Source organism: Aspergillus ruber (genome assembly GCF_000600275.1).
Source record: "Aspergillus ruber CBS 135680 unplaced genomic scaffold scaffold00013, whole genome shotgun sequence".
NCBI classification, from domain to species: Eukaryota; Fungi; Ascomycota; class Eurotiomycetes; order Eurotiales; family Aspergillaceae; genus Aspergillus; species Aspergillus ruber.
The window spans coordinates 299,195-312,399 of record NW_024467309.1 but is presented as its reverse complement, the minus strand read 5'-3'; the positions used below and the strand labels follow the sequence as shown (position 1 = coordinate 312,399).

Here is a 13,205-nt window from a genome sequence, read left to right as displayed (position 1 = left end):
GTAGAATCGGAACTGTCGTAAAGTAAAAATTCAAGGTGTAAAATTGATGATCTAGTGATCTGTGGACGTGAAAACGTTGAAAGACGTGGATATGATATTCGTGATTTACTGAGTCGCCAGGACTGTTTGTGGATTGTTGTGTAAAAGAAAGAGTAACTGACACGGGGATCCTTGGGGGTTTATATAGTGTCTGGATCCGGAACACGATGGTTGACACACAGGCCAAAGCTTCCGGGGCGTGCAAAATAAGACCGAAATTGTGGAGCACATGCATCACTGCCTGGTTACTCAAATTAGAACAGGCAGACAGAGAATCACTTCATCCGTCTCGCACTTTCCGCTCCGAGAGATTCAGCCCTAGAGAGCCGTGGGGGCTCAGGAAAACATACGCAATCCATCCATGGTGGAGGCTCATATGCATGTGGTTCTGACTGAGTGGACTATGCAATATGCATGTAGTTTGACGTTTTGCTCTATTTTCTTCCTTGGTCACTTTTCCTTCCCGGCTGCATTCCGGTCCAGAATGTAAGCTTTCCGTATAGAGCATACTGGGCCCTCTCATTCCAAAACCATCATGTTACGTTGACAGTTCGATCATCTCCGTGTGTTTGCAGTCTGTATGCACGGAGGACTGTTTATTGACGACGATCTCGGTGCACCGACAACTCTCCGTCTATACATAGCAACAGCACGAGAGCCACCACTTCACTCTTCCATATTGCAATGATGCGTCAGTCAATCTGTATTTTGTGAACGGTGAGAATCCTTTCCACCGCAATTTGTGGCGAAAAATGCTTGTCAGCATCCTCTGTAGTCTATCATACGTCCAAATCACGACGTGCCGATCATTTGGCTGTGAGAATTGCGCGTTCTCTCTCAGAAAAGTGAGAAAAAAAAAAAAGAAATGGCCGGAGTAAGATGTAAATTAAACTCTCACTGGCTGAATAACTCACATGAGAATTGATGTTATGACCAGGCATAATCCCCGGCCAGGCCAGTCTAGTCAGAAGATGTGTGTTTTCCCCTTCCGGCCTCCCCAGACAAGCGAGCAGCCAACGGTAAATTGGACGAGCCAACGTGGAGACAGAGTCGGAGACGGGATGAGATGAGGCAGCCCAGTTTCCGATTAATTTTGGTTTTAAACGATATTTCGGAATATCCGGAGAATTCATAAAGCGAGTAACGATCATCACTGCAATCTTCGTCAGTCTTGGGGCGATGCGTGGCGGTAACTACGGATACGGATAGAGTTACTAGCAGGCAGACAACAACAACAACAAGAATAGAACCCTGAAGTCAAACTCTGAACGTCATCAGGGTACAGAGTAGTTGTTTGTGCGTGAATGCCCTCGAATGGTTCAAAACTCTCATTTCTCCTCCCCTTGCAGTGACGAGAATAGGGAGAAACTCCAAGGTTTCAAGACCGTTTCGCGTGGTGTGGCGTTCGGAGGGGAAAGGCCGATGATCGACAGTCTCCGGTGTCGCAGAAAGGGAGCTCTGGCCTATTCTCATTGACGTAGGGGTTAATAACCCTAATAAAAACTGGGTTTCTGGGATAGATTAAAGTGTCAATTAATTTGGGGTTCGCTCGCTGAATATTACGCTTGTTCAGGAGAGACTTTTCTTCTGAAACGAGAGACTTGGTCTGTGACTGCATGTGATTCATGGTCCGACAGGGGAAGAGATCATGAAAAGCAAGAAAAGCGAGACCAAGCAAAAGGAGAATGCTTCAAGTAGAAGAAGGGGCGATGAGAGACGAGGCTAAGTCCACTCAATATATCTTATCAATCAGTGCAACCAGACTGCGACACAAAATACCCTATGTCGTACGGAGACTTGAGGTCTCTGGGAAGTATCTAGATCATGCATTAAAGCTGTATTTTGGTAAATAGCCTTTCTTGTCTTTTCGACTGGATTATTCGAATACACTTAGAGTACATACATGCATCACCTTATTAGCCTAACAGCGGGGAGTTTCAAGCTTCCTGATAAGTATACTGCTAAGCAGCTCACCTACATCTCAGCAAAATGCTCGCGAATAGTTCATCCATCAAGTCCGTAAATAGCGATACCTTCCTTCGAGCGCCATACAGGTGAAGAAAAGAGGCGAACAGCAATTGTAGAGCTCTCGTCATTTCGCAGAAGTGAACACAAATTGCCTAGTTGGTTGATTGGCCATATTGACTATGCTGATTGACTCGATATTGTCTGCTGCTGCCGTCGGACTTCCTGCTATAGAGCATCTATAACCAGCCGCGGACTTGTAGAGACTGGGTTCATGCAGCGTGGAGAACATATAAAGGGCATAGTAAACTTTGCGGGAAGCGTGATTCTTAGGTATATTTGGCACACTCGAGAGGTCCCTTGTCTATATGCGGATATATACCTCTGTTCCCTTTTGGGGTAGTATACCAGACCAAACACTGCAGTGAATGTCAGCAACCACATCAAAAAACACATAAACCCACACATATTAAATAAAAATGGAAAAGAAAGAAAATAAAATTCTTCCTCTGGATGTCCCCCTAAACTATCTCTTCCCCCTTCTCTCAACATCAGCCAACCCTGACAAGCAACCATGGCACGCACATCCGTGTCATCGCTCGCGCAGGACATCTCTCATCATCTAAACTTGATCAACAACCAGGAAATTACCGAGAGGCCTACGTGGAAACACCTCGAAGAAGAGCTGAGCACCGCTCCTCTGTTCTCAGCCCTCGCCCAGCAGGTTGTCGAGAGCCAATACCAGAACGAGAACCAGGATAACAATGAGATTAAGCAGGTTTATTCTCAATACGGCCTCTTGGGACTGCGAACGAAAGGCGGTCACTCGCAAGTTAATCACGACAACCTGATATATGCCAACATCGCTGCGCCCTGGTCATCGTTCATCTGTGGTAGCCAGGGTAGTGGTAAAAGTCATACTTTGTCTTGCCTGCTGGAGAATGCACTGATCAAATTGTCACCTGCTGGAAAACTATCTTCTCCTTTGGCCGGCATGGTGCTGCATTATGACAAGTTCACGGCGTTTGGCAGTACCCAAGTGTGTGAGGCCGCGTACCTGTGCTCATCCGGCATCCCAGTGCGCGTCCTTGTGTCGCCAACCAACTACCTCGCCATGAAGGAGGCGTACGAGAGCCTTCCTGGATTGGGAGACGCGTCCAAGTTGCTTCGCGTGGTCCCCATGTATCTGTCGCAGAAGCATTTGAATATCAGCGTGATCAAGACCCTGATGGGAATCAGTAACGGGCCCAATCAGCCCTTGTATGTTGAGGTACGGAAGCCCAAGGTCCAGTAAGTGATTTGAAAAAAAGCTAACATAGTCCTAGTTCATCATGAAAATACTTCGTGATATGGCTCGAAGCAACCAGGGTCGCGGTCATTTTGACTACAACGAGTTCAAAAATCGGATTGAAAACGAGGAGTTCGTCAAAGGCCAGGCCCGGCCACTGCAGATGCGTCTTGATGTGCTTGAGTCATTCTTCGAGCCGGGAACTGTGATAGTTAAAGGCCAAGCACCCCAGAAAGCTCCATACGATATCTGGCGATTCGACAAGGGATCCTTGACCATCGTGGATTTGAGTTGTCCTTTCGTCGGGCCAGATGACGCTTGTGCTTTGTTTAATATCTGTGTGTCTTTGTTTCTGAAGGATCGAAAGCACACTGGACGCGTGGTTGCTCTCGACGAAGCGCATAAAGTAAGACATCCCCAGTCTCTAGTTGCAATTCAAAGCTGACTAGGCATAGTTCTTGACAGACACTGCCCCAGAAGCGGTCGAACTTACCGAGACACTTCTGACCATTATCCGTCAGCAACGCCACTTGGGCGCGCGAGTGATGATAGCTACACAGGAGCCCACGATGTCACCGGCCCTCTTGGACCTCTGCAACGTCACCATCGTCCATCGGTTCACTTCGCCTGCCTGGTTCGCAGCTATCAAGAAGCACATTGCCGGCGCGTCAATGGGCGACGATGGTGAAAACAAATCGGCCTTTTCCGACCAGCTCTTCCAGCAAATTGTGAAGTTGAAGACGGGTGAAGCGCTGGTTTTCTGTCCAACTGCGCTCCTCGATGCTGTCTGGGTTGGAAGTGGCAATACTAGCACTGCCTGTTCCGAGGCTGACGGAGATAGTGATTCGGGTATCGAAATCAATGCTCAAAGTGTTTCACAGTTGGGCCCGAGGTACTTTAACCTCAGGGTTCGAAAGAGGCTCACTGCCGATGGTGGACGAAGTCAACTCTCCAAATGATGTACGCGACCAGATAGCGTTGTCTCTTTCCATATCGCATTTTTGTTTGGGATTCTGTTTAACGATGTCGAGAATAAGCCAGATTTAACATATCAAATATGTAATCTGGATAGATAGCGCAATAAATACTATGTTGACCCGCTGATTCTCGTAAGGCCCTTCGGAGATTCCCAAAGCATATATCACTCCGTGGAATTTTCTGGTCGTTTTCTGTGGAGAATTCCAGCAGTCCAAGATTGGATCCTCCGTAGCGTACCAGACGATGTAGACATACGGGTGCCGTATCCCGTGAACATGTCTCAATTAGGATGATTGATTCGGCAAAAGTAAGACACCACCGAAAGTCTTTGCTATGATTTCCACGGCGCATTGATTGACTGATTTACCGATTTACCTGAGCAGAGACGATCCGATCATGGCCGATGGTGTTTTTTGTTTTTTGCCTTTCCAGTTCCTAGTTCCTTAGTTCGCTCGCCTTGTCGATATCCACCAATGAGAGGGATCATGGCGCCGGACTGTTCCAGGATCTCCGAGACATTGACATAGTCCCGTCTTTCCTTTCTGGATATTGGGCCCTGTCACCGAGACACAGAATTGGCTGCTGGAAGTTCAGTCGTTGGGTTTCAGGCAAAAATACGGTTCTTATCGTGGCAGCTGGTGATAATGTAAAGTTATGCCGGACTGTCTAAGCCACTGGAGGTCATTGTAGACAACTGATGTCATTCTTTCCCGGAGGATCTCATCAAAGTGAAGGAGCCAGGAAAGTAGTCGATGAAGGAAACAAAGGACTTGAATTGAAGGAGAAAATGAAGTTGCGATGGTCGATCAAGTCAGCTGACTATCACCGCTATACGCTGCTTCCACTACAAGATAACGGCTATTATTGCATATTTATGGGCATCGAAAATCTGAATCTATTGAATCAATGGACGGATCGAAATCTCCGGCGGTTCAGACCGCTCATAGTGTTTCCATTTTGGGCGAGTTCTATCTAAGCTAACATGACAGCCCAAGGGTCTTGTTCTTGACAGCAGCCAGGACAACTCGATCCTTCTGCACCTAGCACAGCACTACGATGAGACAACAAAGGCCTTAGGGAAAAAAAGGGAATAGCACATAATGCAGCCCTGCGGCCTAGTTGGAAGTGTGCCAATAGAAGGGCACCGAAGGGTATCCATATACTGGTGGATGGATTCGAGTGGTGACTACTAATAATAATTCCAATAATGGGCCCTTTCCGAGTATTCGCCTGAACCCTTCCTAGCGCTCGACGAGTCCATAATTAACATCCCTAAAATAGATCCTGCTTCCTCGGCCCTGGCCTGAAAAGTAAAACATGGCCTGGGATGGCTCCCTTGCGAGAGAGTCTATAAAAGGCGCTGTCCTCGAAGTGGGCAAAAATTTTCTTTCTATGAATTTTATACGCAAGAACTATTTATTCTTGAACACTCGTTAATCATAATCCTGCTGTCGTTCTTTTCTTCGGGGCTTTCAAAGTACATTCGCTTCATTAATAAATACATTCAATCAAAATGCGGTTCACCATCACTTCCGTTGCTGCTTTTGCTGCCACTGCTGCAGGTGTGTTTATTCTACCCTTCCCTGGTTAAGAAGAAAGCCTGCTAACAGCATCAGCCCTCTCCATCACCTCCCCCGAAAAGCACGATGATGTCGACCTGAGCAAGTCGACCACCATTGAGTGGAACTCGGTCAGGTACGTGAATGGTCCTAACGACCTAAAAACATCCTGTATTAATGAGACTGCACAGCTCTGACCCGTCCTCGTTCGATATCTACCTGGTCAACATGAACGGCTACCCCAACGTCAACAAACTGGTCGCGGAGAACGTCAAGACCTCGGACAACTCCTACACCTTGAAGGATCTCGCTGGCATTGACAACGGGTATGTTGCCTTCTTCAAATTCAATGCATTAGCTAGGCTAGATAGATAGTTTACTGACATGCGCAATAGCTCCGGCTTCCAAATCAACTTCATGTCCAACGATGACAAGAACACCGGCATCCTAGCCCAGTCCGCTCAGTTCAACGTGGAGTCCAGCGACTCTGCCTCTACTTCTGCCTCCCTGACTTCAACTTCGACCTCTTCTTCCTCTTCTGCTTCGTCTGCCTCTTCTAGCACCACCGAGGGTAAGACAACCACCATCAAATCTAGCACATCATCTCCTACAACCACCAATACCCGCAAACACACCACCTCTTGCACACGCACCTCTTCCCATGCTTCTACTGCTTCTCCCTCGACAACTCTTGGTGAGTTCACTCACTTTACAGAAGAGTTTCTGTATTGGTAACTAACACCATTCTGCTTAAAGGTACCTCCACCGTTGCCAACTCTTCCTCGTCCGCCACCCCCTCGGAAACCGTTGTCCCTGCCAACGGTGCTGGCTCACTTAAGGTCCCCGTTGCGGCCGCTGGTTCCCTCCTCATGGGTCTGTACATGATGCTGTAAACTGGTTTTGAGTTGTTGACTTGTTGGATATGACCACTTGGTTTGGTATGAGATGTCTGAGACGTGACGGAGTGTTCGATTACCCTTTTTTCTATTTGTGGATCTGTTTTGATCATACTTTCTCTTTGGTTATGTGATATGATTGATAATAGTGTATAACTGAATTCATTGTATTTTCCGGAAGTTCCTTTTGCAGCCTGAACCCCAGCCTTCAATCACCCGGGAATCTGCATAAAAAGTCCAAAATCTCAATTTATATCTCCCCGAATATAAAAATTGCCTAACTAACTCGAACATGCAAACATGACAACCTACCTCTCCTTCCCCATCCTCGAAGTTCTTGTCAAAACAGTCGAGGACTCTTCCACCTCCAGACGCCGTGAAAACAGCAGCATCAGGTATCCTCGCTCACTATTCCCCCTCATCCAACGGTTTCGCAATTGCGCCAGCCTCACGATCACAATCACAGCCGAGCCAAGGTACCCTCATTCCGTATCTAGCGCCATCAACATCGCCATCCCCCGGGATATCTAGCTCCAAACCTAGATCGGCAAGGGCTTGTCGACTAGATTGTCGCCATCGCTAAAGTCGAGTGTGATACTGAAACTAACGAGGCTGAAGACTTGTACACTACGATGAAGGACCTCGAGAATACACTCGACCACGTCAACACGGAATCCGGGAGATACTGGGGGTTAATGGTCTATGCTACTACTTTTACGTTCTATGAGTATCATCAGGGTTTGTGTGAGGGTTGTCGGCTTGTTTCTAGAGGATCGTACCATGTGCGCTGTGATGATTCTGTGATTGATCAGAAATTGAGATGCTTGGCGCGGTCTGATGCTTCGTTTGCTCGGGATGGTGGTGCAAGTGACTAGCTTTAAATTACTTGCGGGGTGGGTGGATTACAGTTTCAATCCAGAAGAGTTGATTTTGATGTGAGATTGTAGACTTGGCCATCTAATGTCTTCCGCAGAGCACAATACAATCGCAAATTCATTGAAAGGGGTATATAATCCAGATGTACATATAGTATATGCAAGCGTATTTACAATTCAAAATTTGGGGTGACCGACCTATTTTGGGGTTCAAATCCAGTTACCGGATTCAGCAGGTCCAGATCCTGACCCGGTAGCGGTAGCGCTTATAGCTGGGGAAGAAGAGTAGCCGTGGTGGTTCTCGTTGACGTTTTCTCGGGGTCGGTCCCAGGTGCGAATGTGGCCTTATCTTTATTAGCTATCGTGTATTACGGTGACGTGGATGAAAAGGTAATACCTTCGAGAGAGGAGGCCATGATGCAGTCTTCTTGGAAGCCTAGCCAGCAGATAGGGTCAGATCCAACGATTTTAGACTATGGCAAAGTCAGCATGATGGAGACTATGATTTTGGGGTTAATGTACCATGATCGGTGGCAATAGACCAGTGCGTGATCTAGGTTCGACTTGATGTCGGACGGTTTGGTCCATGCTACCATGAGTGTCTGTTGTAAGCTGAGAATCGGATCTCACACGGTTCCCTGTGCTATCTGCACGATGACGGACATGGTGCACACTGGGAGCGACCATACTCGTCCGCTGGCGAGGATTGGCTTGGTGCGCTTTGGGACGGTGAAGCATGCCAACGTTGAAATCCCACAGGAGAAGCCTGCAGTCGTCACCGACACTTCCGAATCGATATGTTCTTTCATCACATCGCCAGGGATCGAATGCTACCGCGGACACCCAGGAATTGTGGCCCTGGCATCTTGCGATGATCTTGCGCTCCGGGAATGACCAGATTGTGACCAAATCGTCCTGACCACCGGTCACGACGTATTTGCCGTCAGGCGACCAGCATACACAGATCAAGCCACCGTAATAACTACGGAAAATATCCAGGACTCTGTGACACGTTAGCGAATTAATTCACACATATGACCTCGGCTAACTCACTCTTCCTTCAAGTAATCCATGATTCGCAATGAACCATCTTCAAGAACAACAGCCAGGTGTCGACGGTCAGGTGAGAATGCAAACTGACAAATCTTATGACCAGCTAATCTCCATAAAGAGACGGGATTGGTCTTTTGGTTCCTCGAGGTGACCGACTTGAGTATTTGCATAGGCTGTCGACCGGTTGATTTCACGAATTCCTCTGCGAGACTACCAGGCTCCGAAGTGAGAGGTGCATCTTCCTTCTCTTTATCGTAGACCACCAGCTGTCCGTTTGAATGCGCAGCCATAAACAAATTTTCCGACCCGGGTATCCATTTGATGTAGGTGACTGGGGAGTTGTTGATGCAGCCATTTTTGTTGATGCGTGCGTAACGTTGCGAAATGGGTTCGTACCAGATGATATCGCCAGCTGACGAACCCATAACGATATCAACGTGACTCGGGCTCTTGCTCATCTCGTTAACGTCGTGGCACAGCATATGCGCCTTGGTGAAGAGGATCTTGGCGAGGGATTCTTCTTTCTTTTCGGAACTGAGATCTAGCCATTGAAACGCACGATTGATGTTCGCAAAGGCAAAAAGGCCATCCGAGTTTCGATCGTTCAGTTTCTTCGTAATAGACTCGTGAGTGATGACACGCGAAACAAAAGAAGAGCTACTTTTGATGATGTTGTTCTTCGGTTTCCGCCTCTTCAGGGAATCTTTGGTGACCGGGAGGACAAGCGCGGGGTTTCCTTCTCCAAAGACTGGGGCCATGATGTTCTCTTTTGAAGCAAATGGGTGTTTTTTGTTGGCACTATTGACATTGATCAAAGACAGCTTGACCCCCGACGTTGGCGGTGTTGGACCAGTCGCAAGAGGATTTGGATTCAAGACAGGCGCCTCAGACGGGTGTGGAGGAGGAGTCGCTAGGTGTAGGTCATCTCTGAGGTGGTATGTTCCTAATCGAACCTATAGTGTTAGCAAAAGTGTGCCCATATACTATACACGCAAGGCCCAGCGAGCAAACGCTACCTTCACCCACTTGCAACGGACATCCATCCTCAGGATGGCTAATGACATTGTTTGTCTCGACAACCGGCACTGGCATACCATTTGAAGCCCCAGCTGCATAAGCAACTGGGATGGTATAACGCGGCGGCGGTGGTGGAAGAACACTGCCGTTGAAAAGGACAGTTAGCAAAGAAAAAAGCCGCTCACAGTACATGAGTACCATCTTGCATAGACTGCCACAGTGCTTGGTGCTGCCATTCACTGTGGGTGCTGCTTAGACACATTCACGGGATGGGCAAGACAACAGATGACGTCTTGTGAGCGAAGTGGGAATAATCCTTACAACATGATTGCAACCACACCACCAGGAACCACCTGTTAAGCAGAAATATATCCCCGAGTCTTTATCCAAGATGACACCTCCCGGTATCGACAATAGTCGGGCGAATCTCCCTGCTTCGTCACGCGATCGCAACGGGGTTCCGTCGGCACCTCGCGGTGGCGCTTGGTCACTATGCTCAAGATCTCTTTCGACGAAAGAAATAATTTTTTTTATCGGATAAGAAGGAACACCGTGGGTATATGCTTATTATATCGACGGAGAAACAGGCCGGAGCGCGTGGTGGCCAGGTCTAACGTCGTTCGAAGCTCGCTGCGGAGATGGATGGGGCGAAGTTAAGCAGAAGGCAACTCAAGCTGCACGCGTCCCAATGCAATAAGCTGTTATACAGAGAGGAATTAAAGCTGATTATACGAATTAAACGGTCGAAAGGAGTGTCTAGGGTCAGAAAGAAGGACCAGGGAGTCTGTTAGGGGAAGTCAAGAGAGAAGGACTGGGATACGGAGATTGCACAGGCCCCCCGAGAGAGAGACTTTCGGTTCCTGACGGCGGGCGGGGCAAAGAGTTCACTTGAATGTGGAGAAGCAGTACAGGAGAGAATACTACATGCTATTGTAGTATGCAATATCTGCCTAGAGGCCATTGTTTTGGACATAATACCCATTACGGTATGTTCTGCCCGTTGTGTCAATTTCAATACACTTTTACTATGGAGTTCCCCCGGGCCGCATTCTGAGCTGTCAAGGCGGGTTGGAGCATAGAGTATGGCACCAGCCTCCAATTTCCAGACTAGGAAGATGATTGTCGGCTATAATATCGATTGTTATCAAACCTGGGGCCCCGATAGATCACAAGCTACTACGTAATGAAGGAGTAACTTTAGAGCTCACTCCAATGCACTCGAATTCACCCTTACACAATATGGCGGTAATAGGGGCCACCAGTTCATATTCAGTACTTGAATACACCTTGTACTCCATATATCAGCATCAACTAGCAAGCAATATAGTTGAAACGAGAAAAACAATCCCAATGGGTATCTAGATAGGTGCAACTCGAACAATTCGAGCTTCAGACTCCACTACCGCTGACTCGCCGCCAGATCATGACCGCGGCGGCCCCCGCACATACTACCGCCCCTAGAGCAATCCCCCAAGCCATCCATTTACTTTCGTCTTCCTCCTCGCTCCGGGGAAACGCGGTGCTGGGCTCCATCGCCGCCTCGGCGATGTGCACGAACACCTCCTGGATGGAACTCCAAGTGGCACTAACATGGAGCGGTGGACTGGGCATATTTAACAAGGCGGTATATTCGTGTGGCTGATACTCGGCCCGTTGGGTGGTCCGGTCTAGATCGGCCTTGAGGGCAATGAACACGCTCGGCAGTTCCTCCAGATGCGGGTATTTCGCACGCAATGCAGGGATGTAGGCAAAGGAATCGGGGTCTGACGAGTCATAAGTGTATGCGATTACGTCGCACTGATCCAGGAGCTTCGCTTGATTTTCGAGAATGGCCGGTTCCAGTTCACCTAATTCATCTAGGATTAGATAGCATTGCTTGCCTCCGGGAAGCTCGACCGTATTCACTGCAGTCCGGGGTTTGATAGTCGGGTGGTAAGTAGGACTAAAACCGCGTGACAAGAAGGCATCCAGGAGCGCAGACTTGCCGGAACCCGGAGGACCTAGCACATGGCCGAGGACAACATTTCGTCCGACACGCCCCGGACGCCGTCGACGCTTGCGTGGCCGCGTAACTTTCAATGCCGCGGTTGTCGATGGGTTGCTTCGGTCTGACGATTCGAATCCTAGGTAGGCGAGATATTCCAAAGTCGTCTTGGGAGATGTAAAAGTAGTCATACTCCATTGCGCAAGCCACCCTTGAAGAGTGACATGGCCGGCTTCGTTGCGCACTGTCGATGAGGGGAATGAGCCATCCGCCCAAGACGCGGGTAAACCGGGCGTGGGTGCAAACAAGGACGCCAGTTCGGCATCGTTGAGACCGCCGTCATTATCTTTGTCTGACAGGAGGAAGAGATTCACGAAAAACCGGTAGCCTTCTGGCGACAATTCTGCAGATCCAAATGGAGGGACCTCAAACCGGGGGTGAAGAAAGTTCTCCTGCAGAGAGAGATTGTCGGTATACTGAAACGCCCGCAGGATAATCCAGACAGTTTCATGACGCCCTTTCTCCGCATATAACTTGTTCAAGTGGATGAAGCCCCTGCAATCGACCCCTGACGGGGCCACGGAAGCCGGGTACGTCTTCTGGATGGTTTCCTTGATGTGTACCAAATCCTCCTCGCTTAATGCTTTCTCGAAGCATCTCATTTGGAAGTCCTTGATTTCCTTGTCCGAAAGATAGCCATCCCGGTCCTTATCACTGAGGTAGAAGATGCGCTGCAATGCCGCAACCGCTGCCGGCTTTAGGGACGACTCCTTTGAATCGAACAACGGCGCAATCGGATGGGTAACCGCCTTTTGACAGAGAAAGAAAGCCTCGTTGACATTGCGGTGTTCCCGAGCACTAGCCCTGATGCAGGAGTCAATCTCCTTGAACTCTGCCATCAACGGCAGCATTTCATCCTCAATGACCTGTGTTTCACTGTGTTCTGATCCGAGATCCGCCTTGTGAGCGCACAATACCACAGGCACGTTAACCCCCAGAGACCGGAAGTATGGTAGCCAGAATAGCGCAACTCTTTCGTAACTGTAATGATCTGAGTATACCAGCAAAATTACATTTGCTTTGCGAATCTCCCTTGCTAGACTGCTGCGCTCGTGCGGTAGGGCGGAGCTGTCGACCACCGTCGTCGTCGTGACATTCTCCGGAGTTCCAATGGTAGGAGGGATCGTGATCTGGGGTAGAATAGGCTGGATTTTGTGAGTCACAAACACGCCCTTCACCAGGGACGTGATGAGACTGGACTTGCCAGTACCTTCATCCCCACAGACGCAGATTCGCACTGAATAAAGAGTCCGATGGTTAGTTTGTTGTCGTGAGTTGGGGGGTTGGTTTTCAAGCTTGGACCGAACCTGTAGCCATTTTCAACGGTTTAGAAGTAGGTAATTAGAAGCATCTCTTTTCATAACATCGTTGAATTCATTGCCCTGCTATATGGCCAATGACTTGAAACAGGAATGGGTTTTGGATTCAGGCCGTAATGCGCGAAGTCGATGTCATTATGTACGGTGTGGCTGGAGCTTGGTTGTGGCGGTG

At 48.6% G+C, this 13,205-nt stretch overlaps 5 protein-coding genes across 5 annotated transcripts; 2 read left to right on the top strand and 3 right to left on the bottom strand.

Moving 5' to 3' along the window:
* Positions 1-552: 552 nt before the first annotated feature.
* Positions 553-1,457, bottom strand: EURHEDRAFT_66860 (uncharacterized protein). Its single transcript, XM_040787613.1, has 2 exons — positions 954-1,457; positions 553-871 (listed from the first exon to the last, which is right to left on the bottom strand). The coding sequence occupies exons 1-2, from the start codon at positions 1,188-1,190 to the stop codon at positions 674-676; spliced, it is 435 nt and encodes a 144-aa protein (XP_040638818.1). The 5' UTR covers positions 1,191-1,457; the 3' UTR covers positions 553-673.
* Positions 1,458-2,578: 1,121 nt separating this feature from the next.
* EURHEDRAFT_456332 (uncharacterized protein) lies at positions 2,579-4,251 on the top strand (the record flags this gene model as incomplete). The annotated part of the gene is made up of 5 exons (XM_040784346.1): positions 2,579-3,088; positions 3,200-3,274; positions 3,330-3,698; positions 3,748-4,047; positions 4,120-4,251. 5 exons carry the CDS (start codon positions 2,579-2,581, stop codon positions 4,249-4,251), a joined length of 1,386 nt encoding a protein of 461 aa, XP_040638817.1.
* A 1,634-nt stretch (positions 4,252-5,885) lies between these two features.
* Positions 5,886-6,722, top strand: EURHEDRAFT_456178 (GPI anchored serine-threonine rich family protein; the record flags this gene model as incomplete). Its single annotated transcript, XM_040784335.1, has 4 exons — positions 5,886-5,965; positions 6,021-6,155; positions 6,225-6,400; positions 6,586-6,722. Coding segments are annotated over 4 exons (528 nt in total), but the record flags the coding sequence as incomplete, so codon positions are not given.
* Positions 6,723-7,641: 919 nt separating this feature from the next.
* On the bottom strand, positions 7,642-10,039 carry EURHEDRAFT_412447 (WD40 repeat domain-containing protein). The gene is made up of 5 exons (XM_040781905.1): positions 9,670-10,039; positions 8,654-9,596; positions 8,123-8,603; positions 7,998-8,073; positions 7,642-7,944 (listed from the first exon to the last, which is right to left on the bottom strand). Exons 1-5 carry the CDS (start codon positions 9,869-9,871, stop codon positions 7,811-7,813), a joined length of 1,836 nt encoding a protein of 611 aa, XP_040638815.1. The 5' UTR covers positions 9,872-10,039; the 3' UTR covers positions 7,642-7,810.
* Positions 10,040-11,059: 1,020 nt separating this feature from the next.
* gem1 (ERMES complex Ca(2+)-binding regulatory GTPase GEM1) lies at positions 11,060-13,031 on the bottom strand (the record flags this gene model as incomplete). The annotated part of the gene is made up of 2 exons (XM_040780164.1): positions 11,060-12,951; positions 13,022-13,031. 2 exons carry the CDS (start codon positions 13,029-13,031, stop codon positions 11,060-11,062), a joined length of 1,902 nt encoding a protein of 633 aa, XP_040638814.1.
* Between the last annotated feature and the right edge of the window lie 174 nt (positions 13,032-13,205).